At 53.6% G+C, this 26,508-nt stretch overlaps 1 protein-coding gene across 6 annotated transcripts in view; it reads right to left on the bottom strand.

Moving 5' to 3' along the window:
• Nucleotides 1-26,508, bottom strand: part of IQSEC1 (IQ motif and Sec7 domain ArfGEF 1) — a 166,221-nt gene that overhangs the window by 95,308 nt on the left and 44,405 nt on the right. For 2 of the 6 annotated variants that reach the window (XR_006601571.1, XM_045063376.1), the window contains exon 1: nt 25,045-25,559. The exons of 1 other annotated variant lie outside the window; for it this stretch is intronic. Coding sequence is in view for 4 of the 5 variants with exons in the window: in XM_045063376.1 (XP_044919311.1) it covers nt 25,045-25,112 (68 nt within the window). In the remaining variant the exon portion in view is untranslated. Of the gene's footprint in view, nt 1-25,044; nt 25,562-26,508 lie in introns of those variants that run through there. 3 more of the 6 variants (XM_045063375.1, XM_004738612.3, XM_045063377.1) reach the window with 3 other exon arrangements.

Here is a 26,508-nt window from a genome sequence, read left to right as displayed (position 1 = left end):
GGAGAGCGACACCCGTAGAGCCCGGGCTCAGAAAGACTGGCGTTGACGCACCCCAGGCGCTCCGCGTAACCCCGACCTCCAAAGCCGAGAGCCCGGCGGCCTCCGATCCCCCAACTCTACAACCCGGAGACCAGTGTCATCCTCGCCACTGCGGCCTCGGAACCTCTACAACCAGCCGGGCTCCGCAAAGCCGCCTGCGATCACCCCTTTTTCCTCCCCGGCTCCCAAGAGCTGCTCGCGCGTCCGTGCAGCCGCGGTCCCGGGGGCGGAGCTGTCGCCCAGTCCTCTCCGCAGAGGGGACTCCGGCCGCGGCCCCCGCCGCCCCCAGCCCCGGACTAGACCCGCACCGCACCGCACCGCACCGGCTGCCGCCGCGCGCGTCCCCCGCCGGCCCGCCTCCTACCTCGCGGGTCCGCCTGCAGCCGCCGAGCGCGCGCAGTCCCCGCGGCGGGAGCGGAGCGCGGGCGCGGCCCCAGCGCGTCGGACCGGCGGGGCGCCGGCGGGGGGGGCGGGGGCCGGTGGCCCGGGGGCGTCCGCAGCCCGAGCCTGAGCCGTAGCCGGAACGCCGCCGTCCCTCCTGCCTGCGCCGCCACCGCGCGCCGTGACCTTGGCTGCGGCCTCTCCGCGCCCGGCCTCAGTTTCCCTCCTTTGAAAGGTGTGTGTCGGGGGCGGTGGGGAGGACTGGTGCCGCCCCGGCCGCCGACGTCACCCGAGCCGGGACGAGTTGAGGGCGCTCGGGTCTGTAGGGGCCTCTGCAGTGGAAGGGCCGGGGAGCGGGATACACACAGTCCAGGCGCATTGGAGGGGGCACTGTGACCCCAGCGTTTCCCTCAGACTCCCCAAGACCCCTAAATAAACACCTAGTAACCGCGGCCTCAAGCCAAGTCCCTTGGCCCCTCCCACGGAGAACTGCAGCCCCTGCAGGCAGGCAATGCCCAGCCCCCCCCGTGCCTCCCCAGTTCACAGATGAGAAAACTGAGGCCCAGAGAGGGGCAGCCACAGGTCCAGAGTTGCACAGCGGGTGGGGGCTGCTCAAACCCACCCTGGCACCACGTCTCCTGAGGCCCTTCCAGGACCAGTGCTCCTTGCAGTTCGGGAGGGGATCTCGGCCTGCCGGCTGCGCGCCTTATCCCACAGCCAACATTGACTCAGCACCAACTGAACGCTGGGGATGGGCCTCAGTGGTGTAGCAACTGTCATAGAGAATGGGGTGGCACAGTCTGAGAGACAGACCCAATCCGCGGGGAAGAAGTGGCATAAATAGGAGAGGCAGGAAGGGGGCGGATGCTCCGGGAGGAGTGTGCTTAAGGAAACAGCAAGGATGGGAATGCGCATTGCCCAGCGTGTAGGGGAGAAAAGGCGGGTTCTGAGAGCCTTGAACACCAGACCGGGAAAAAAAAAAAAAAAAAAAAAAGGCGGCAGCGAGGAGCCCCCTCCCCGACCAGTTTGGAGCAACCGCGTCAGCGGTTTGGGCTGTGTTTTCGGGAGCGCCCCCTGGTGCCCAAAACGGGGTGAGACAGTAGGCGAGAGGGCCGCGTCTGCAGTGGTCCAGCTGTGAGGAAGCCTGCTTAGTGATGTAATGAGTCAGGAGACTGGAGCCTCTGCCCGCCCTGCCACCAACGGGCTGTGTGACCTTGGGCATGGCACTTCCCCTCTCTGGGCTTCTGGGAGGGAAGGAGCCTGGTTTTCAGCTCTGATATCTCATCACCCTGGATCCCCGGGGCCAGGTAGGGGTAGCAGACAGGAGATTCAGGAAGGAAGAGACAGATCAGAGACTCAGCACTTCATGAGGCTTATTTCATTTACTTGTGGTAGAAACCACTACACCAATTTTACAGACAAGGACACTGTAGCACAGAGTGGGTCATTCACCTTTCCGGGCTCACACAACTGCTAAGTGTCTGTCTGCAGTGTAAATGGGGGCCTGACCACCTCAGCCTCTTGTCTTGTAGCATTTATCGAGCACCTAAGGCATTCCTAGAGTATACGAGGCACTGGTGACAGTCAGACAAATAAGGAACAGTCCAGCTCCTGGTGGCTCTTCCTCACTCTGTCTCACAGCAAGCCCAACAGTGGTCACCCTGAAAAGACACCTCCTTCTGTTATCAGTGCCAGGAGTCAGTTACCTGGCTGGTTGGGATGGTGAGGGAAGTGGGAACAGCAAGGGTTCTAGAAACTGTTCCACCTGGATGAGTCTCATCACCGCTCTGAGGCTCACTTGAATTCTTCTGTAAAATGAAACTAATGCTAAAAATCCCTACCCTGTCCCCCTTCAAAGGCTGCTGTGCAGATCAACCATGATATTTTGTAAAAAGTTTGTGTAAAGTGCACTGTGTAAGTATTTTTATTTCCAGAAACCATGAAGGAAAATATTGATAAACTGAACTATGTAAAAAATTAAAACTCCTGAATAGCATAAAAAATACCACAAAGTTTAAAAAATCAAATAGCAAATAAAACAATTATCTGCAGCGCATATGCCAGAAGTTAATTAAGGACAATGAGATGAACGTTAATGTTCCTCATACAGAAAGAGCTCTTTCAAATTGATAGGAAAAGATGATGAACCAATTAGAAAAAAAGAGCAAAGGATATGAGCAAGGAGTTCGTGGGAAGACACTCAATCGCACTTGTAATTAAATGCATATTAGAGAAATATAAATCAAAATATAACATGCCCATTACTTTTTGTAACCTGACCAAGTTGGCAAAAATGAACAAGCTTGGTAACACTTTTGCCATTGAAAGTGGGGGGAAATGCAAGCAGTCACTGTTGGGTGAGGGTTAAGATAGTGCCATACTTCTGAAGGGTCGTCTGGCTAAGCTATGCAGCAGGCAAATGGAAACATACAAGGACAATCAACAGTATTCTATGTAAGCAAACAGAGAAACACCTGTGGTGTCCAACAGTAGGGGACCAAGAAACGGCATGAAGACACATAAGCCAGGGCTTCGTCCTGGGAAGGACTGGGATGATGATGATAGACCTCAGAGGTACTCCTGGTAAGTGGGAAAAGCAAGGAGTGGTACAGGGTATGGTGTGTTCCTTTTCATGTAAAAAAGACGGGGGTCTCCTACACATGCTGGTCATGCATATATTATCTATGACAAGTGTGCTTAAGAAATTGGAACAGCGATGTCTTCAGGAATGGCAGAGACGGCTGGGGCTGGGGTGGAAAGGAAACTGGCTTTTCACTGCGATGTTGATTTGTGTGTGTGTGTGTGTGTGTGTGTGTGTGTGTGTGCTGTATGCATGTACTACTGGTTTTTGAAAAGTAGGTTGAAAAAAATAATCATTTATGAAACTGGGTGGGGAGTTTCTAGGGCCTGCTTTGACAGAAGCTGGGGTTGACTCTCTATGTGACCTCGATGCAAGATGGTGTCCCTCTGAGCCTCAAGGTCCCCTTTATCTAGTGGACAGGAAGCTAGAGATAAGAGTTTCAAGGCTCCTTACGCCTCTGATGCCATTCCAGCCCCAGAACTTTCCCACCAGAAGAGCTAACCAGCTATAGAATGGCTGTGGGAGGTAGGGGGCTCGCCACACTTGGACCTGTGGCAGCAGAGGCCAAGGGTCATTTGTCCTAATGATGGCAGCCTGAATGACTTCTAAGACCCCTCCTGGCATGCCAATATGTTGTTCCTTTTTCCTTCTCCCAGTCACAGTGCCCTGCCTGGAAACTCCTGGTTCATATTTCCTCTCTGGGTTACCCCTGGCAATATCCCATCTGTCTGGGTTTGAGGTCAGTTCTGAGGAGCCAGGACAGATGACACAGTCTTGGGCACCCATGTGGGATTGAGATGTCAGTGGGAGCAAAGCCTTACGCTGGGAAGCTAAATCTCTTACCCCATCCAGAGATCAGCCTTGGCCTCAATCTTGGTCCTTTCCACTTTTGTAGGCAGCTCTCCATTCCACTGCCTCTCTGGTTTGCCCCCAGTCATCACCCAGAATGTTCTGTGGCTCCTCATTGCCTACCAAATCAAGCTGACACTCTTCAGCTGGACATTCAAAGTGTTGCACTTTCTGGCCTCAATTTACCCTTGCAGCCGTCCCTCCATCCATTATGTCTCTTATTTAAAGCCATTTCAACAAGACAGATTTAATTACACCCCCCACTTGCTTAAAACCCTTCAATGGCCCAGTGACCTGTATGATAAAGTCTAAGTGTCACCAGCTAGACCCCAAAACCTGACCTTGACTGCCCACCTGGTTGTACTCACTGAACTTTGTCATACATTTTCCCTTAAGCTCTTCTTTTGGGTTTACCTCTTAACTTAGGCAAATAAAACCCAAAACCACCCCTCAGGTGATGGTGACTGTCCTGATGAGACCTCCCACTGGCCCAGACAACTCAGACCTTTTGAGCTAAACCCCCAATTTGCCCCTGCGCAGATGGACCAAGGAGTGACCTCTGGTATGACATACCATTACCTCTACCCCATTATAATACTAAAATCTTTGCACAAGGAGGAGCCCCAGGCTCATATAACATACAGTGTATATATAGGCATGTTTCCTTAAGATGCATGTGCTACCTATGCCCACATCTACATATGATAACAAGGCTTCCCTATATAAATATTCATCCTAACCCAAAACAAACGTAACCCATTTACTCCTCTCTTGGGGAGTCATGGCTCTGGAAACCATTCCCTACGATCTTATTTACCACAAATGAAAATTTTCTTTGTGTGACAACTCAACCTGGTGTAGTTTCTGACTCACCGAGGGGCAAACTCACTTTGGTTTGGTTACATATTCTTCTCAGGTTAGCATCAGAACTGGTTTCTGCCCTCCTGCCTAGCTCCATCTTTAGTGGCTTCCCCCAGAGCCAAGCTCTACTTAATGCCTTTTGAGCACACTGTACTATTTCACGACATTGAGTATTTGCACATACTATTCCCTTGGTTCCTCAATATATTAAGAGTTCTTACAAATAAATAAGAAAAAAATCATGAACTACTCAAAATAAAAATATCCAATTGATTTCCCTCGGTAGTTTAGAGAAAAAGTCATCCAGGTGGTTGGGAAAATTCTTTCGTTAAAATGGAAGGGGGTTGTCATTTTCATGCAAGTGACATTTAAAAAACTGTATCATAGTCAAATGATTTTTCACAAAGATATCAAGAGAACTTACTAGAGAGAATAGTTTCTTTAACAAACAGCACTGGAACAATTGTCTATCTACATGCAAAAGGATGTATTTGGACTCTTCCCATCACACTCAAAAATTAACTCAAAATGATCAGTGATCTAAATGTAAGGCTTAAAACTATAAAGCTCTTAGAAGAAAATAGAGGAGTAAATAGAATAGAAATAGAATAAGTTAAATTAAATAGAAAAGAGAGGAATAAATAGAATAGAAATAGAAGAGTAAAGTTGTGACCTTGGATTAAGCAATAATTTCTTAACTATAAAATGATTTTTTAATTCTTTTTTTTAAAAGATTTTATTTATTTGAGAGAGAGAGAGAGCACAAGCAGGGGGAGTAGCTGAGGGAAAGAGAGAAGCAGATTCTCCAGCTAAGCTAAGCAGAGAGCCTGACACGGGGTTTGATCCCAGGACCCTGAGATCATGACCTGAGCCAAAGGTAGCCACCCAACCAATAGAGCCACCCAGCACCCCTAAAATGATTTCTTAGGTTAAAAATATCTTAAAAATAGGTTTAAAAAAGTTAGATATAATGATTTCTTAGATACCCAACACATAAGCAATAAAAGAAAAAATTGACAAATTGGGACTTTATCAAAATTAAAAAATGTTACATTTCAAAAGACACCATCAAGAAAGCAAAAAATTAAGCGACAGACTGGGAGAAAATGTTTGCAGATCATATAACCAAAAAAACAAAACAAAATGAAACACCCCACAAAGACTTGTATTGAGCATATAAGAAGAACCCTTGTGACTCAATAATAAGAATGCAACACACTTAACATATGGGCAAAACATCTGAATAGGTATTTCACCAAAGGAGATTTGGAGTGGCCAAGAAGCACATGAAAAGATGCTTAACATCACTAGCCACCAGAGAAATGCAAATCAAAACCACAAGGAGATAGCATGCACACCCACTAGGATGGTTAGCATCAAAAAAACCAGACAAGTATTGGGGAGGGTGTGGAGAAATCCGAGCCCTCTTACAGGGTTACCACTTTGGGAAACTGTTGGGTGTTTCTTAAAAAGCTAAACAAACGGTTACCCTATGACCCCCGGATTCTACTCTTAGATAGCTACCCAAGAGAAATGAAAACACATGTCCACATTAAAAACTTGCATGCATTATTATAGCAGAACTAATCAGAATAGCCCCCAGAATGGAAACAACCCAATGTCCATCAACCAATGGACTATTATTCAGCCATAAAAAAGGGGTGAACCACAGCTACATTTTACGGATGAACAGGAAAACCCGAAGCTAGAGTGAAAGGGGTCAGATACAAAGGTCATCTAATGACCATTTATAATGAAAGGCTCAGAAAGGCAAATCTCTAGAGACAAAAAATAGATTTGTGGTTATTAGGGGCTAGAAGGGGGACAAGGCCTTGATGGAAACTAGGGGATGAGGCCTCTTTTCAGGGGGTTGGAAATAATTTAGAATAAAATTGTGATGTTTATATAACTCTGTAAATATCTCTAGTAATCACTTGAGCAAGGAGTCTCTAAGGGATGTAAATGACATCTTTACAAAGCTTTAAGAGAATGAGTAGTGACGGAATGCAATGGGAGATCTGGATGAGGGAACAAATTGACATGAAGGACATTCCTGAGACGACTGGTAAAGGTGACTATAAATTGGATATTAGATCCCAGTATGGTGTCAGAGTTAGACTTCTTGAATTTGGCTATTGAACCATGTTTATGTAACAGAATGTTCTTGTTCTTAGGAAATAGACCTCGAAACATTATTCAGAAGTAAAAGTCATGTTGCATGTCTGCGATGACCTCTCAAATAGTTCTGGGGGAAAAATATGGTGAGGGAGCAAAGTTTGACGAAACGTTAGTAATAAGGAATTTGGGTGAAGGGTACAGGGGAGAAGGTTGTTTTTTGGTTTTGGTTTTGGGTTTTTTTTTGGTATTATTCTTGCAAGTCTTCTTGAAGATGGAAATTATTACAAAAGAACTTACAACTCTGAAAGAATCCACACATTAAAAAAAATTATTGTGTGGAACCTGAAGACCTCTGAGAATAAACCCATGGACCCCAAAGGTAGAAAAAGCAGCAATCTAGTCGTAGACACAACTCCCATAGAGGGTGCCCCCTCCCTGCTCATTGCATGACTCTGAGATCCCGCCCCCCACTACCACCAAAACAAGACACAGCCAGAAGCCAGAGGGCAGTGTTGGGACACACGCCTCTGTGCCCCTCAACTTACATTAATTAATTCAGTAATTCATTCGTCCAACATATATCTGAGTGTCTACTATGTGCCAGGAATCAGATGGGACACACTCAGATGTTCCTCCCCTTGTGGCATTGACATTCAGCTGGGGTCAAGGAGGGTCCTGCCAGAGAAGGAAGGGGGTGTGTAAACCCTTCAGCTCTACCTGGGACCCCAGTCTAGAGGGCAGGGAATGGTGGCTGAATCATCTCTGTTCCCCTGGTTTATAGGGAAATCAAATTCTGTCCCCATAGATGAGAGGGTCCTAGCTTTTGGACACTGGGGCCCACAGCCTGGAGGCACCAGGCAAAAATCCTGGGTCACCTCAGATTGGCAGAGCTCAGAATAGAATCAAAAGAATGGCCATTAGGGAGGGGGGCTGCAGATTGTGAGCATGGAGGGGTGTAAGAGTGGGGTGGGGGACAGGGTGTCGAGGGAGAACCTCACTCCTCTCCCACCACAAAACCCAGCACAAGTGCTGGCCACGTAGAGCTATCATGAGGTCCCCCTCCCCCCATTCGGATCCTGGAAGTTCTGGGGATTCCCAAGCTGAGAGCCCCTGAATTATTTTAGGGGATGTTACAACCCATATGCACACCCAATGCTGTTGGTAGACCAAACAAATACTGGTTCACACATTAACATCTTTCAAACCAAAATAGAAGCTGTTGCGAATAAAATTCATAGACTTCAAATTCATCTGAAATGGATTGTCAGTGGCTCATTGTCATTTTTCAGCCATGGATACTAACCAGGGGGGTGGTGAGGGTTCTCCCGAGTTTTGGTGATGTAAAGGCATCCTGCTTTTACTGGAAAAGCCTGGCGAGTGGATCTAGAGTCCCCCCCCGCCCCACCTTACTTCACGGTGGGGAGGGCAGGGTTGGAGCAATGGGCTGGTGCCAGAGCAGGGTGGCCCTCCTGCTCTTGGCTCAGCACACCCTGGGTTCTGGCTGCCTGAGTGCAGGGCGGGTGGGAGCCAGGGGCTGGGGCTGGAGGGATGGTCTTTCTCACACCCTGTTACCATGTGTTATCAGTTCTCCTGTCTGGGAGAACCCCTCAAGAGCAGAAACCGGGAAAAGGCTGAATCCTTTCTGGGTCCCAAGCAGCCAGCGCGAGGTCTGGACGACCACAAAGGCAGGCACAAGGGCAGCTGGACAAAAGGGGTGGAGCTGGGCTCAGGCCAGCTGACTCCTGGCTCTCCACTCGCTAGCTGGGTGGCCACTGTGCACTTGGAACATGTCTAGTGCAGATGGGGAACTGAAATCTAAAAAAAATTCATCGAAAGCGTTAAAATTTAAATAGTCCCATATGGCTGGTGGCTTCCATCAGGAGCAGGGCATTTCTGTGGGCTTACCAGTAATACAGAACAGGGCTGCCGAAGGTGAGCAGTGTTTGAACCCCCTAGCACTCCCAGCAGGGATCTGTGGGTCCCCTCTTCACCGCAAAGGCTGGAATGCTGGGGCAAGCCTTGTGGTCTGGCTCGGGGACCACACACTTCTGGTGGGTATACAAACCAGGGACCCTGTATATTATGGGCAACTGAAGGGTCTTCAGGGGTAATTTACCAGGCTGGTTTGGGGCTTTGAATACAATGACCTTAGATCTTGCTTTGCTCACCCTAACCTTTGTGAGAGAAGAACCCAGTAAAATCCTAATGATACATGTGCTCTGATTATAAAATATGGCCACAAATTCCCCCCATCCTGGTGCCCAGGCCCCTCTGCAGTGGGATTTGTCCCGGTTGCCACCTGGGAGGAGGGCAGACCCCGGGGTGGGAAGCACGTGAACGCCTCTCCCCTTATTGGACCCACTATGCCAGCCAACCCTCCAGTTCCTGAAGGCAGGGAGCCCCTTTCCAGCTAGCAAGGAATATGGACAAGTGATCTGGCTGACCTCAGTTTCCCCATCTGCAAAGCAGGGTGGATATTCCTACTTGAGGGGGTTGCTACGAGAATGTGATGAACACCAAGTAGGGTCCCACACACATTTGGCATCCAAAGAACGACATGTCATTCTGGTGGCTGCTGGGAAGCCTCCTTGAGCTGCATGGCTCCTTCCCGTGCACTCCTGGGTCACCTGCAGGCGAGTCAGGGTGCCATGTGGCAGCCTTGGGGTGCTCGCTGTGGCCTGCTTATCTGGGGCATCTGTGTGTGCAGGTGAAACGTGGCTTGTCACGTGGTTATTTACTCAAGTTTGGGGCCTAGCCCAGACTTCTGATGTCTTGTGTTGTTTCTGGGGCCCCACCATTTACCCCATCACCCTTGGTCAGGAGCGCCCCCCCAAGTGTGTTGAGCTTGCCATGGGATCCACCGTGACACCCCTTTCCCAACCACGCTCACGGGATCTCCTGGCCTGTGGAAGAATGGCTTGATGGTTTCTTAAAGACTGTCTCTGCCACCTCTGCTGGGGAGCCATAGGCGAGAGAGCAGGGACACCAGCTGTCCAGAAATCCAGTGGACCAGGAAGGGGCCAGTCCCTCTGCGAGCACATTGGATCTTGCCAGTGAGATACGTTGTGGAGCCCTTGGGAGCTATGGGTCTTGCCAGCCTGGGTTCAGATCCCATTTGTGACATTACTGAATGAATTTGGCTGAGGGACTTAGCCTCACCGTCAGTTTCCTCCTCCATGAAGTGGGGCAGATACAAGTGCTATGGGAAAACAGACCCCCTTTGGGTTAGTGGGTGCATCTCCCCTTCAGTCAGGGGGATTTCTGGGCCAGCTTCTGGTCAGCTTCTGCTTTGTACACCCATGAGGGAGCCACTGTGGAGAGCGCCCAAACCAGGACAGCGCATTTTAAGGACAGACAGCTTTAGGATTTCAGCCCCAGAATTTTTTTTTTTTTTAAACATTAACAGTCTGTGTTTCCTTTATAAAGTCACCCTAGAATCCAGCAACAGAGTCTTTCCATACTTGGTCTCAGTCCCATCCAACAGACCCCCCCCCCCAGTGCCGAAAAGCCCGCTGTAACAACACGAGACACCAGAAGATGACACGATCTGTGTAAATGGCCTGACCATGCTGGACACATGCTGCTACTCCACCAAAACTTGATATCATTATTTGTGTCCCCGTGTCTCCAGAAAGGTCAGGGATCTAGGGAAGGGCAGTGGCCTGTCTTGGGCACACGGAAGTCCGGGCTGGGGTTATGACAGTTCTTGAAGATGAAATGTGGTTACTTATGTGGTTCTTAGAGTTCCAAAGTTTGGAGCCGACCCCAGCTGTTTCTCCCTGCAGTCCCCCTCTGCCAGCACCACCTGCCATCCTCAGTCTGGGGCTCCAGGGCCAAGCACCAAAGGTGGCTGGCGACTTCCAGGCTGTTGGATGCGCCCTTTCTCCTCTGTCATGATCCCCTCATCATCCTTCACAGGTGGGCCTCCGCCACCCCTGCCTCCAGCAAATGCTTACTGCATGAGAAGGAATAGCCCCGAACCCCGACCCCCGGGCTCTCACATGGGCCCACCCAGACTCCCCTCCTGGGGAGTAGGTGCCAGAAGCCCCTGGCCCCTCTCTCCTTTGAGTCTGAATTCCCTGGTGGCCGTCCACCCCACTCCTCCCTCTGTCACCCATCCCCCATTTCTGCAGATCACCTCCTTGTCCTCTGGTGCCTTCCTTGGAGACCACTTGCTGACCATCCAATTGAAAGGGGCCTCCACCAAGTCATCCGCCACCTCACCACCCCCCCCCCATCAACCCATTTATCTTCCTCACTGCAATGTCTTAAAGTATTTTGTTCAGTTGTGTCCTTACTTATTTCCTGTCTCCCTGCCCCTCCCGCCCTGCAGCTCCAGGGGAAGGAGATCTGCGTCTGACTTCCTCATGGTTTTCAGCAGGGCCTGGCACACAGTGGGTGCCCGTGGATACTAGCTGAATGATTTACTAATAGAATCCCTCACTTGCTACCCTCCCAGGGCAAGAAGAGGAGCCACGGGGGTAGAGGATGTCCATCTGCCCAGCGGGAAGGAAACACACCAGGAAAACCCATCCCAGGGGCTGGGCACTCTGGGCACTCATCTTCGCAGGGACCCATGAGGTGGTGATTAGTAAGCCATGTTCTAGATAAGGCAACCAGAGGCCCAGAAGAGTGAAGAGGCTTGCCCCAGGCTGCCCAGTTTAGACACAGGTCTCAGGGGGCCTGGGTGGCTCAGTCGTTTGAATACCCGACTCTTGGTTTTGGCTCAAGTCATGATCTCAGGGTCGTGGGATCAGCGCTCAGTGGGGAGTCTGCTTGAGATCCTCTCTTTCTCTCTCTCTCTCTCAAATAAAGAAATAAGTAAATCTTTAGAGAGGAAAAAAAAAGAGAGAGAAAGAGAGCTGGGTCTTAGGCCCAGCTTTCTTACAATCTATAGCCACACAAAGGAGAGTTCACTGCGCAAAGGAAGAAACTGTAACAGCCAACATTTACTGACACCTGCCAGACACTGACCCAGCTGTTTTTTCAAGCTCCATTCATCTGTCCACTCTGGGAGGTAATTACAGGTCCATTTTGCAGATATACAACTAAGGCCCAGAGCAGCTCTGTGACTTGCCCCAGGTCACACAGCAAAGCAGCAGCCCCTTTAGGCTATGCACTCAGGCTGCCAGACTTCCCCATATGGTGAAGACAAAGGTGAGGCATGCTGTGCCCCCTGGCTGCCTCAGTTTTCCCTTTGTGCAATGAAGGTATGGGCAGAATGACCTCTGACCTACATGATGTCATCAGGGAGGCAGGACTCATGCCTGGTAAGACTTAGGGCTGAAAAGGGAAGTGAGGAGTGGCTGTTTCCCCATAGCACCCGCTCCCCACCCTGGCCCTGAGCCAGGTGGGTGGTTACTTCCCTTCCACCACTTCCTCCGGAAATTCCCCAGGAAATGCCCCTGTGCCCTAGCCCCAGCAGAGGTCCAGCCTCCAGGCTCAGAAGCCTCACACCTTGCATCCTCCTGCTAAGATCGCCCGAAACAGAAACCAGGAGGCAAAGTAACCTGCACGCTTATGTGTGTGTATTTGTACATGTGGGTATATATATATATATACATACACATGTGTGCATACAAATGGCTGTGTGTGTGATATATTGCTGATTAGATCAATTTCTTTATCCACATAAGGAAACAACAGTGAAAGCTAGGGCTGACAGTGCACTGGGACATGCCACACCTCTCTCTGCCAGGGCCCCTTCCCCTCCCCTCTGTGTGGCACCAGCCTCCTGCCCCATCCTCTGCCTCCAGTCTCCCCCTTGCCACTCCACCTACCACTGGAGCTCCAAAGGCACCCTCTTTGAAATCAGATCTGGTACCTCCAAGGCAGTGGGGGAGATGGTTAAGAGCCCAGGCTTTGGGGTCCAGCAGACTTGGGGTCTGAGGCCATTTGCTAACGGTGGACCTTGGGCAAGCCACTCTCTGTCCCTAAGCCTTGGTTTTCTCATCTGTAAAGCAGGGATCAGAAGAAATCCTACCTCATGGGGCTAACACGAAGGGGGGATGCTGGATGTTTCTGCCTGCCCAGTCTCCTTCTCACTTCAGGAGACGCACCCTGATTTTCTTTAGGGAATCCCCCTCCTCCACTCTTAGTCCATCTAGTTTGTATCCGCCAATTCCATCCCTAACTCTAGAATAATTTGCCCCCTCGCCAGAGTGATAGGTCCAGGGAGGGGCAAGTGACCCCAGCTAGACCAGTGAGAGTCTCTTCTGGGAGTTCTGTTGGAACTGTTTCTGCTGTCGAAGTCGTGAGAGATGAAAAAGGAGAAAAAGATGACAGTGTTTAGAGAGTTTAGCTCCTGAATCAAACTGTACCTGAAGCCCTACTGTTACAGAAATAGAAGATAATAAAACCCTGCAGGGCTCCTCTGTGTCTGCTGAGTCTAGCACTCTGGGCTCTGGGCCCCACCAGCCCTCCATTTGGGCCTCAACTCTGGGCTTCATCCTTCCAGACTCCATGCCACCCAAGACTGATGGCTATTCTCAAACACACCATGGACACTCAACCGACAGTCTCCCCCAAATTCTCCTCTACTCTCCACTTGCCCAGTGTTCCCACTCACATGCCAAACCTGGCTCAGAGGTCGTTTCCCAGGAAATCTCCTCTCAATATCCCTCCAGCACTCCAAAATGTAAACGATGTCTCCCTCTGGCCTCCTTCCGCTCTCTAACTATTATCACTGGGATATAGGCCGCTAGTTTTTTTTCTTTTTCCTCTTCAAAAAGCTTTGTCTCACCATCTCATTAAAGAAATGAATACCCCAGGGGGCACCTGGGTGGCTCAGTGGGTTAGAGCCTCTGCCTTCGGCTCAGGTCATGATCCTGGCTGTCCTGGGTTCAAGCCCCGCATCGGGCTCTCTGCTCGGCAGGGAATCTGCTTCCTCCTCTCTCACTGCCTGCCTCTCTGCCTACTTGTGATTTCTGACAAATAAATAAATAAAATCTTTCAAAAAATTATAAAAATAAAAATAAATAAAAAACGAATACCCTGGGAGGGTTTGGGTGGCTCAGTGGGTTAAGTGTCTGCCTTCAGCTCGGGTCATGATCTCAGGGTCCTGGGATCGAGTGCCACATTGGGCTCTCTGCTCAGCAGGGAGCCTGCCTCTCCCTCTCCAGCTCCCCCTGCTTGTGCTCGCTCTCTCTCACATAAATAAATGAACAATCTTTAAAAAGAATTTTAAAAAAATTAAAAATGACTACCTTGGATCAATTAATATTTGACAAGTTCAGAATTTGGTTTTACGTCACCAAGTGCATTTCCTGAACTTGAAGCCTGACCAGCAGACACAGGGCTGAACAAGCAGGTGCCTGCCCTTGGGGAGGGGACGGGGAGAGTCGTAGTCTGAACCAAACGATTTCCCATTTGGCTCAAGTCTGTGGTTGCAAAAACAGCAATTTTTAAAATGTTATAATCAAACCAAGACGATTGCTTTTCCTTAGGGATAATAATTCTGGACATTTATTGAGCTCTTTCCATGTCGTTGCATAGGGCATGCCCTCGCTTTACAGAGGGGATATCCTGAAGCTCAGAGGGGTTCTAGCAAGCAAATGGGGAGCTAGGATCTAGCCCTTGATCCTCCTGCTCCCACCCCATGCCCTCCCTGGTTTACCTCAGCTACAAGTGAACACACTGTGGGGGGCAGCTCAGAAGCATTTTAAAAATTTGCTGCTTCAAGCCCCAAATCCAGCTGGTTTCCCCTGGTTGCTCATGCGCAAGTGACTCTCCATACCTGCTTCACCACGGGGGCCCCTGGCTAAGACGTGTCCCCTATCTTGCGGACATCAAGTTTCAGATTCGCGGTGTTTGCTTCCGGCTGCCGGTGCAATGGGAGTCTTAGTGGTTAGTGTGCTGGGAAGGTGTTTCAACATGTAGCTGTTTTGAACACTGTAACTTCCCCATATGTCCCTGCCATGGGTGGTATCTTAGTAGCTCTCGGCGGCTGGCCAGAGGCCACCGAGCCTGGCCAACTGGTAGGTCTGAAATTCCAAGTTTGTGGGGAAATATGTTTGACAGACTTAGATAAGGTATTTTGTCCTGGCACCTGTTTCATTTTCTGCAAAATGGGGGTGAGGTACCTCCAGGCTTGTCGTGTAGCCAGAACGAGGCAATGTGTGGAAAGTTACAGGCACACAGTAGGTGCTCACTAAATGCTCATTCTTTCCCATCCTCGCTGGCTTGAAGCCAGAGCCATCTTTCACCCACATGTTAGCTCAGCTGTTCCCACCCTCCATTGCTCACTGCACCCCCCACCTAGTCTGACCTCTAAGTCCCACTGGGAATTCCACAGCCTGGCCAGCCCCACTGGGTGTGGGTCCTGAGGCAACCAGAACTCCACACTGAATCCCAGGGCTCCTGTTCCCTCACTTCTCATTCCCCAGACCAACTCCTTCGCCTTCAAAAGCTAGTTCAGCTGTCATTTCTTCTAGGAAGACTTTGGGGAACCCATCCAGATGTGGTCTCTGACAACCCTCCTCTGGTCTCCCACAGGTTTGGAGGGCACACCGCTCTCAGCTCTGATCACCCTGAACGGCAACTTCCTCTTTTCTTGTCCTATCTCCCGCCGTGTACTGTCAACATCCCTAAAACAGAGATAAGGTGTTGCTCATGGCGGCCTGGTTCCTGAAGCTGGTCTGTTGTTTGGTTGGGGAGCATTCCCTGCATGCCAAGCACAGAGCTGGGGACCCCACCTGGAGGAGCCCTGCTTCAAAATGAAGCCAGTGGGAGGAGGGAGTTGAGAAGTCCAAACCTGTTACATAAATTTAACCGCTAGATCCAGCCATTCCTGAAGCTAGTTTACGCCCTGCCCCAGACTTTTTGGTTCCATGAACCAGTGAACCCTCCTTCTGCTTAAGCCTGTTTGATTTGGGATTTCCTCTCACCAGCAACTGGAAGGGTTTCCTCACTGACAGACTGAGGCTAACCTGAGGCTAATTCAAAGTCAAATAGCTAAGAAAGCAGCAGAGTTAAGACTCACACTGAAGTCTAGGCTCTCAACCTACTTCAACAGCCTGACTCTTCCCAGAAGCCTGCCTCATGGCCCTCTGAGTCCAAACCCCAGCTGACAGCTGCGCTGATGTTCCCCACAAGCCGGTTACAGCCTGGACACCTCACTCTGAATTCACACTGATAAGGATTCCTGGGCATTGGTTGGCTCAGCCCTCAAATGGGGCTCACAAAAACTCCCTTGCAGACCCAGGCAGAAGACCCAAGAGCGCCTCACACTGGCCTGATTCATAAAGGACCCTGAGTGGAGGCCGCAGTGTGGGCTGTCCCGCCTGCTCTCACCTGTCTGATTCGTGCAGGTGCTGTGCTCAGCAGACCCCTTCCCCAGCTCGGGCCCGAGGGCATGTCTGGTCAGGCCCTCCCTCTCTAGGGATAACCCTGCATCCGTGCTGGGGTTCTGAAGGCCATGCTGCTCTAGCTCCCTAATGATGGGGGTAGGAGATCTGAACGCCTCTGCCCGCTCCAAGCCCAGGGTGGGGGCTCCCGACAGGATGAGACTGGCAGGCCCCCGGGAGATGGGAGGGCCCAAGCTGGCTTCCTGGACTCTGAGTCCCACCCAAGCCCAATCCCCCCTGGAGAAGTCCTAAGCAAAACCCTCAGGCCTAGAAGGATGCAGGCTCTTTAAGGTGTGGCAGGCGGAGAGGGCCCATCAGCCTGAGCTTATTTGGTGCCATCAAACAGGCTTTCATGCTCGAGCAGCTGGCAGCTCAGGGAAGGCCTGTGGCTTCACAAGACTCACCCAGGCGGGCGCGTGGTGCTAGGACCCAAACCAGAGCCTGTCGGACGTTGACATCTCCACAGCGGGGGGGGGGGGGGGGGGGGGGGGGGGCGGGGGCGGGGGCGGTACTACTAGGACAGTCAGCAGAGTTCCAATGTGACCGTTGGCTGTGATAGACCTGTTTGAGCAGAGCCAAGCTGAAATTGTCACGTTAGAAGTGGGACTTGGTCTGGGGACTTCCAGAAGGTTCTGGGGAAGGAGCATCTCTGGAAGTCCCACATCTCTCCTCAAAGCCTAGACTCCCCCTAGGCATACATTAAAGCTCAGCACCCCCACTCGCCGGCCTCTGCTGAGAACCCCAGGCATCCACAGCCTACATGCACCATTCCGGCCCTCTCTGCCCACCGCCCACTCTCCAGGTCAACTTCAAATCCACTCACTTTTTCATTTGGTGAGTTTGTTTCCTCCTAAGCATTGGCATCTATGAAATCCTGAATCTGGTAAGCTGGCTGGTTTTATTTCCTAACAGGCAATACGTAGCTATGAAAACAAAACACACCCAACCAGGTACGCCTCCCGGCCCTGAACGCCCTCCTCCTGTGGCCTCCCGTTTATCACTTCTGTAGCCCCAGAGACAAGACGGTGCTTGGCCTGAAGCAGGTGCTCTGTAAGTCTGTTGAATGATTGAATTCATGAATGAATGACAAGCCTGAAACCCTGCAAAGAGTCACAGAATGCCTCACGGCTCCTGACTCCACCTGGATGTTCACAGGTGAGAACACAGGAAGACTCAGGAAAGAAAAGGGCTTGTCTGGATCCCAGATGAGCCCAGCTCTCCTGGCTCCTGGTTCCGCTCTTTCTATCACCCATCAGCCAGGATCCCAAGTCTGCACCCTGGAGCCCAACCAAGGCAGGTAGATGCTGGAGACCCCTGAACTGGAGGCCAGAGCCCTGAGTTCTGAGCAGCCTGACAACCCCGGGGTTCTCCCATAGCCCCCCGCCCCCTGGCTCACTTGTGTCATCAGGGGGTCTAGCAATGTGTCAGAGGAAGGCTTTGTTGACCTGAGAACACAGAGCCCCCCCTGGGAGCTCTCACTCGTGTGGCCAAGCCTACCCTGACCCCAGCCCCAGCTCCCGGAGGCCAGTGGGGCACACAGCCCCTCTCCTCAGCACTGGGGGCCAATCCACTACAGATGGAAAAACGGAGACCTAGTTATGGGATAGTCATGCGGTCATTCACCCTAGACAGAGACTACATGATGCACTGAGGGGCTCGGAGTCACTCTGGGTTCAAGCCCCAGCTCCCCAACTTATACCTGCTGGGAGACATTGCACAGATATCCCAACATCTCTGTGCCTGAGTGCTAGCTGTTGTCCTCTCCAGGACTGTAGTGAGCTTAGATGGAGAAGCAGAGCTCAGTGGGGAATCTCCCTGAGGTGCAGGTGGCCCCAGGCTCCCCATGTTGCTCAAGGGGATTTCCCAAGGGACAGCACCAAAGAGGCTCACCGAATCTCTCTCATTCTGTGTGTTCAGAGATGCCCATCTACCTGGGGGCTGTCTCCGGAGTATCCCCCCTTCCCTGGGGCCCTGAGGGAATCTGCAGACCCTCAAGGTTCTACTCTGGATCATTTAGGGAAAATGCTTCTGATCCCTCTGCCCTGGCTGCTTTGTGCTCAAAGTTTAAGCTGGGGGGGTGGCAGGAAGCAGTGGGGGAAGAAACTGAACCAGCTACACTACAGGGGCCCTCGGCAAGTGTGTGACCCCTGTGGACCTCAGTTTACTCAGCTGGAAAATGGGCATGGTTGCTTCTCGTGGAGGTGATGATGGGCCCTAGATCTTCCACCCCCACCAAGGCCTGGGGCTGGGCCAATGCCCTGGGGAGTGAAAGAACTTCCCTCCCACAGCTGAAGCCACCCTTCTAGGCAGCTGCAGGGAAACACCTGAGGTTCTCTGGGCCCTGGGTGGGCCTCTGTGCCATGCAGGCAGTGAGGACAAGTCACAGAGAACAGTTTCAAGAGACCTCGAACAGCCCGATGAAAGCCCCAGAGACCTTGCCACAGCAGGCTGCGCAGACCAGGAGCGGCCCCTCACAGGTTTCTCAGGTGGCCAAGACCCTCTCCCTTCCCCAGGATGGATGGTTGGTACTCACAGTGTCACGGGGAGAGGGAGGAGGTCTTCCCGGAGCCCCAGCACCCTGCCTGCCTCCACGGCCCCCAGGGACAAGCTCTTCGCCCTCCCCACTACAGGGCCTGACGTCGAACTTCCTCCCTGGTTCAGCCAGCATCAAGGAAACCACGCCCTGGAGAACGGGTGCCAGGCCCCCTGGGGCCCCCGCCCACCTCTGGCTGGGCCCCAGACACTCACTGCCCAGTGGGCTCCTTCGAGGTCCAGCCAGTCTGAATGGCCCCAGCAGGCCGGCCCCAGAAGCTTTGGTCAATAAATAATACAGCTCCCTCCCTGGTCAGTCTCGTGTGGCGGATTGCGTTTCAGGCCACTTGAGTTTCTGATGAGGCTGTTTTGTTCAGAATGCCTGCCCAGCCTGGGGCTCTGGCCACAGGGGTGCTGACACTCTCGCTGAGGGCCAAGCAGAGCAGGCAGGACAAAGGCGCAGAACAGGTGGCCCTGGAGACATGCTGCCCTACTTCTTCTGAAAGCAGCTGGGGCGCAGCCGGAACTGGGGTGGCAGGGGCCCAACGTTCCACCTCAACTCCCATGGCCTCCAACCTCTCAGCTCCCCACCCCCATACTGGTGGTGCCCCCTGGAAAGCCCTTCTGCCTGACCCACCCCATTCTCAGAGGCCCCGCCCTGGCCCCGCCTCCAGGAAGTCCCATCCCCCCCTTCAACCCCCACCCCTCTGCATGCGGGAGTGATCTGTTCCCATCTGAATTCCTACTGCCATTGCCTGCCAAGCTGTCTCCTCTGGGTATCAATCATCATTTCTCCTCTAGACAGTGGCCACTACCTCCTGATCAGTGTCACGTCCCCCCAGCCCGCACCCCTCCCTCTTCGCAGTCTCATTTCCTTACAGCAGCTCCAATGATTGTTTTGAAACAGAAAGCACATCGTGTCATTATCCTGCTTTAAACGCTGCCTGGGCTCTCCCCAACCCCAGTCAACTCTCAGGTCCTCTCAAGGATCTGACATTGTCAGGCTCTGAGGACTGCACGTTCCTTCCTCCTAGACTCCAGCTGGGCCTCCTCCATGTTCTTCAAACCCACCAGGCATGCTCCCGTCTCAGGGCCTTTGCACCTGCTGTTCCCTCCGCCTGGCATGCTCTCCCCCAGGTCTTTGTAAGCTCCCTTCTCTCTGCCACTCTCAACTCAACCCCACTCCCTCAGACAAGCCTTCCTCCCTTCTTAAAACAGTTTTATTGAGATATAATGCACGTTCTAGAAAATCCACCTATTCAAAGCATACCATGATTTCAGTCTATTCACAGAGCTATGCACACCTCACCACAATCTAAGATTCGGACATATTCATCATCCCCATCAAGAAACCGCGTTTGCATTAAGCAGCCTTCTCGTTTCCCCCGCAGCCCCTATTCCCCTGGCAGTCACAGCTCTACTTCCTGTCCGTGTAGGCTTGCTCACTCTCGGCTTCTCTCACTCAATGGTCTTTTGTGACTGGCTTCTCTCACTTCTACTGTTTCCAAGGGGGCTTCATGCCAGGACCACACAGCAGCACCCCATTCTTTTTTTCGTGGCTGTGTAGCATTCCACTGTGTAGACAGACTCAGTTTGCGTGCTCTGTGGCCAGTGGGCAGCTGGGAGAGGCCTTTTCCAACCACCCAGGTCACAGGCCATCTTGGCCCCAGTCACCCAATCCACCCTCCCCGTTTAATCTTCTTTCCTGTAATCCCTGTCCCAAGACCCCTCTGTCTATTTGCTTGCTTTACTGCTTCTCTCCCCCCGAACTGTGGGCTCCATGGGGCCTGGGCCCTTTACCTTACTCCGTGCCACATCCCCAGGGTCAGGCACGGGTCTGACACAGAGCAGGGGCCCAGCAAATATTTTCTGGCCAACCAAACGAAACTTTTCCAGCGAGATGCCCATGCGATCTCCCTCCCCAGCTCAGGGGAAACCCTGCTGCCCTCACCAAGAAACGCCTCAGCTGTGACCCAGCTTGGTGACCAATAACTTGAGGCCCTTGAGCCCCTGGCTCCTCCTACGTGCAGTGGGATGGTGGCCCTCCCACAGTGGACATTAGCTGGCTAGATGTGAGGCTGGACACCAAGCACCGGGCACAGTGCCAGGGCTGGAGGAAGGCTTCAACCCTGCACAGAGACTGGATGGGGGCGATGGGCAATAGAGCAACACGGGGAGGGGCCATGGGGTGGGGGACAAGTGGGAGGGAGTGGGGAAAGCAGGCCTAGGGGCTGAGGCCATTAAGTCCCACGTATGAAAGGGTAAAGCAGACACCAGAAGAATCCATGTGTGCTTTGGGTCATGCCTAGGCAAGGGGTGGTGACAACTGGCTGAGCCCTGCCTAGGAGCTCCCGTCCCAACCCATACACAACTCTAACCCTGCCCAAAGAGGGACAGGGATAGCTGGGGCCTGTCCAGAAGGGGAAGGGACTAAACACTCCGTCCTCAGCCTCAGGGAATCCTGGCCACTACAGGCTCTGCTGGGACAGAGAAGCAGATGGGCTGGGGGCTGGGAGAGCAGAGCCGGGGCAGGTCGGGGAGGGCAGTGTTCATTTATGTGTGTGTGGGTGTGGGGGGGCACATCATAGGAAGAGGGGTGTCAGCTCCAAGTGGGAAAGAATTTCCTTGCATCAGAGCTCAGCAGGCTGGGAGGTAGGGGTGAGCTCCCTGTCCCAGGAGGTGTGTGCACACGGCCTCCCGCAGAGGGCATCAGATGGCTAATTGTCCAGGAAGCTCCCTGGAAGCTCCCAGAGCCTGGCTGCCAGCTGCTCCTCAGCCCTCCCTCCCAGATGCACCACAGCAGGGGTGGGGTGGGGGGCGGGGCTGGTTCAGCAAACCCCCTGCCCAACCCCCATCAGTACCCCAAGCGGGCTGCCTCTGCCCACCAGGCAGTTCAAATGCCCCACTGGCCACCGTGGCACAAAACGATCTGTCACTCCCAAAATAACAACCAGCTGCAAAAGTGATTTTCCAGCCTGGCCCCAGAGGCTGAGGATTACCGATACCACGGACCTCGAGGCCTGTGACAGACAGGAGCTTGTAGGTGTCTGCTTAGAGACAGAGCCGCCACTGTGTGGCACCTAGCCTGCCCGGGGTCTTGACTCCAATAATCTTACAACAGCCCCGGAAGACGCTTACCCAGTAGAAAAAGGCTGGACTGGGGTTCGAACTTAGACAGGGCTGGCTGCTGAGCTGGCGTTCTCCCTACTCCAGCCCTGTGATGCTGAGACTCAGGGGGAAGAAGGGGCCAGGCTTGGCAGGGAGGTGCTCCACTGGGTGCCGGCCAGCGGAACCCATTCATGATCTTCCCAAGAACCTCCTAGCTGGCACGTTACCCGAGGAAGCAGGCCCAGAGGGGTTTAGCAACTCGTCCCCGAATGCACATCATAGGACCTACCGTCATTGGCTTTGGGCCCCCGTGCGCAGTTCCCAGGTGTTGCGCCCCCAGCTTCTGGGCTGCAGTCACTGAACCCCTAGGCAAAGGGCCAGGGCTGGCCGGCCAGTAGCCTTCTCCCCACACACACCTCTTGCTTTTCCAGATGTCGGCGGGTCTGGGCCAGGGGCGAGAGACTCAGGCAGAGGGGAGTCTGAAGACACAAGCAGAAAACTATGTGCTGTCCGACTGCAACCCTCCAATTTGTCACTGTGGCTGCGGCGCCCCGCCTCAGGCTGCAGACCTGCTGACTCAGGTCTTCCCTGGATCCTGGTGGGGGTGGGGCGGGGGAGCTGAGATCCCACCGAAGGCGGCTCTGTCCATCCGTCTGTCTGCATGACTTGGGGAGTCAGCTCAGCCTTCTTGGTGGCCTCCCAACAACAGGGGGTGTGGGTCCAGAGAGCAGAGCAAGTCTCCCAGGGCCCCCTAAGCACTATCTTTCCCAGCCAAGCATGGAGGTGCCCTGTAGTTAAAGGTGCTAAGTGGGGGTCTGGGGCTAACCCAGTGCCAATTATGGGCTCCACACCCACCTGGTGGTGTCTTTGAGGGTTAGGCGACCACCCCACCAGAGCTCCTATCGGTTCTGCAATGCAGGCCTGCCCATTGCCTCTGACAGTTTACCGGGCCAACAAAACACTCTCAGAGCGTTACCACGAGCCATGCAAGGCTCTATCCCATAGCCCCGATGGGTCATTATCCCCTACCATTATCCCTGCTCTGTAGAACAGGGAACTCAGCAGCAGAGCGGCTGGTCTACCAGGTCCTGTGAGGTTGTGCTTCTCCTCCTTGGGCTGGGCGAGCTTCTGGCAGAGCATGGCGGGGCCTCCCAGGCCTGGGCCCCCTGCGTCCTGTAAACAGCCCTTGAGGTTTCCATAGTGCCAATCCCCGGAAACCACAGGAGGGAATGAGACACAGGGAAATCCAGCTGAGGTTGGAGGGAAAGGCACATAACACACTCACTGTAGCTGGGAGACTCACCCCCTGCCTTGGCCTGCCTGGCCGAAGTGCCAACCCAAGGAGGTCTCTCCCAGGGTCTAAAGAGGGACAGGTGGCCACTGACTCAGTCCTGGGGTGAGCTTTCCCCTCTCTATTCCCACAGCCAGCCACATCCGCGTTCAAGAGAATGCCTCCGCCTTCATTCTCTGTCTTTTCCTAAAGTGAGACCCAAGGCCTATCCCTGCCATGCCTCTCACCTTCACCCACCTATCTATCCAGGCTCAGAGGTCCAGGGTCCCAGACCTCTCACCCAGCAGTGAAGACAACTGTGGCCACTGTAATAACGGTTTCCTAGCACGGTGATCATGGCTCAGGGGCTGGGTTTCTCCTTTCACTCTGGCTGCCAGGAAGCTCAGCAATTTTCACCACCACAGAAGGACCTCAGGACCCTGCTTAGCTCTGTCCCATTCTACTTTTTCCCTCCTAGGTTATGACGTTCTGTTCCATATTGTGCTTATCCTGGTCCTGATGTTTTATTTGATTTTTTAAAAATTGTTTATTTGAGAGAGAGAGTGGATGAGGGAAAGAGAGTGAGCACGCACAAATCGGGGGGAGGGAGAGGGAGAAACAGACTCCCTGCTGAGCAGGGAGCCCAACATGGGGCTCGATCCCAGGACCCTGGGATCATGACCGGAGCTGAAGGCAGACACTTAACCGACGGAGCCAGCCAGGCGCCCGATTTATTTCATTTACCGTAGGTATCTCCTATAAGCGGTCACAAATATTTTGTAAAGGAAAGGAGGAAAAAAGGAGAGAAAGCTTATATAGTTTGTAAACTATGTGATGAGGGTGGGAAGAAAGAGAGAGCATCTCCCAATCCCTTGCCCTTCGTAAAACCTCCCCTTAAAGTGACAAAGAGGCCCTTCGGTGATATCTAAGTAAGATGTCTTTCTGAGCCCTTCCAAGCAGCTGCCTCTAAGCCCCTCCCACATGAGCTGCAGCCCCACCCAATCCCCCTCTCCAGACAAGACCCAGCCTTGCCCGTGATTGCACCCGGTCTAGCACAGGGTCCAGCTCCCCACTCCTCCTTCTGAATGTTTTCAGCAGGTGCGGGGGCTGGCGTGCACAGCGGCTCCGGGCCAGGCACCGCTTCCCAACCGTCCAGCTGGCCAAAGGGGAGGGACGAGAGAACAAGAGCAGTGGTAATCACACCTGAGGCTTACCCAGCGTGGGCCCCCGGCCAGGCCCTGTTCTTTGTATACCACCTCCTTTAAGCCTCCACTAATCCCGTAAGGATCTGCAGGTGGGAAGCTTTGGCCACAGAAATGAGGCCACTTCGAGCTGCTGATAACGCCAAGGCCACTTTTAAATTTGGGCAGCCTGGTGGCTGCGTCCAGGCTGAGTTCTCAGCCACTCAGGAGCTGCCCCGGACAGTCACACGAGATCGCCCCATGCCACACTCTGAAGGAATGAGTGGGAGCCCCATTTTACTGAAGGGTAACAGACACAGAGAGGCTAGGGGACAGGGCCAAGGTCACTCGGCTGTGCCCAGTGCCTGTGCGTTATGTAACAAACGCCTGTTCCCGTGCTTGCCGGGGAGTCTGCCAGCCATACCGTACCTGCCCCTGGCATCCTCCAGCGGCCACGTCGGGTCCCAGCCAAGTACCCACATGCTCCCCACTACTGTTCCACACTCCTGTCTCCCTCCCTCGCCATTAGAGACTCCGAGTTTCTCCAGAGGGCACCGGGCATGACCTTTCCTGCCCTCCATCCCTGCTTCCTCCAAGCTGGAGCTATCCCCGAGCTCTCAGAGTCCGAGCAAACCGGCTAGCCCAGTACCCAGCCTCCCCTCCCAGCAGGCGATGGCTGGGCAGAGCCACGTCCACGCGCGCGCGCACGCACACACACACACACAGACAGACACAGGCATACAGACACACACGCGCGCGCGCATGTGCGTCTCCAGGTACCTGAGGGTCCTCACGGAGATGCAGTACTTCCACATAAGGTTCCAAACGGCGCTGCCACCACCCTTCATGCCTGGCTAGTTGGGAGAGCCAGCGGCTGAGGGACCCACGGCCACGGCCCTCCGACCCTGGTCTCCTCCCTGTCGGGGCTGTCTTTGCTGGCTCTCAGGTCACTTCCTTCTTCATGGTGGGAAGAAGAAAGACAAGGCTAAAAGCCAGGGGGTAGGGGGAGGTGCCGGCTCCCCCAGGCCACTGTAAGTCCCAGCCACTGGCCTTGCTGTCCCAGGCCAGCCTCTGTGCGCCGGCCTGTCCGGCTGCTTGCAGACCCTCCTCCTGGCCGAGTGGCCGAGTGGCCCTCTCGCACTAGACCCCGTGGCTTCAGCACAACCTTACGCCTGCCTCCTGCCAGGAGACAGCGGTGGCTGTGGGCCAGGGGAACAGTGAGTCACTCGGGGCGGGTAAGGGGCGTCTGCCCGGTGAGGGAAAGTGCTGGTCCTGTGTCCAGAGGCTGGCCTGGGACGGGAGAGGCTGAGCCCGAGAGGGAGGGAGGTGGGCGGGGAGGCGAGGGCGGGCCCACATCCTCCCCATCTCCCCAGAGGCCTAAACCCAACACCCTCCCGCAGCCCGGCCCACCGCAAGTGGCAGGCCAGGCGCTGGGCAGGATAGGGAAAGGAGCTGCTCTGGCGGCTTGGCTCCTGGGGGTAGCTTGGGGTGTGCAGGAGACAAAAGAAAGACAAAGTCACGGCAGCTTCCTAGGAGACTAGCTGGCCCATGAGGGTCTCCATTTGCTGGGAGAGAGACAGTTCCCAGACCTGGCCAGGCCACTTCCTTGCTGTGTGACAGACGATGTGTATGGCTGGCCCCCCACAGACCTTAATTTTCCCTGACCACTTTGGGCTCATGGAGTCCTGGGCACGGGTCTAAGCTCTCCACAGGGCCTGAACGAACACATCCCGTCCCCCCAGTGGTCTTATTTGTGAAATAGTTTTGATCTGTTTGTGAGGCAACTGAGGCACAGATGGGGAAAGTCACAGCCTTAGAATGCGGGGGAGGTAGGCTTTGTGCTGTGTCAGTCTGCTCTGGGAGCTGCATTTCTGGGTGGGGGGGGGTAGGGGGTTCGGGGCCTCTGAGTGGCCAAGGGGGGGGGCTAGGCCTGTGTGGGGTCTGGGGCATTTCCAGACTGGGGTCCCAGCTGGAGCCCCCGCCCTTGCTCCCCACCCCTCAACCAGCTGCTCCTAGGCCTGCCCAGGGCAGGCAGCTGGGGCTTCCCAGGCAGAGCCCCCAGAGACAATGACTCACAGGTCAAGGTCAGTGCTCACAAAACTACTTCTACCCACCCATAGCCCCCAGGAAGTTCCCCAGGGTCAGGTGGGCCCCTATCCTCAAACCCTGCGAGGCCCTAGGTGTAGAGCTGTGTAGCTACCGGCAGCTGCCAGTGTCATTCTGTCCTGTGCCCATCAGGGCCCC

The sequence above is a fragment of the Mustela putorius genome, unplaced genomic scaffold (genome assembly GCF_011764305.1).
Source record: "Mustela putorius furo isolate JIRA1106 unplaced genomic scaffold, ASM1176430v1.1 tig00003850_pilon_pilon_pilon, whole genome shotgun sequence".
NCBI classification, from domain to species: Eukaryota; Metazoa; Chordata; class Mammalia; order Carnivora; family Mustelidae; genus Mustela; species Mustela putorius.
This window is presented reverse-complemented; position numbering and strand designations above follow the sequence as displayed.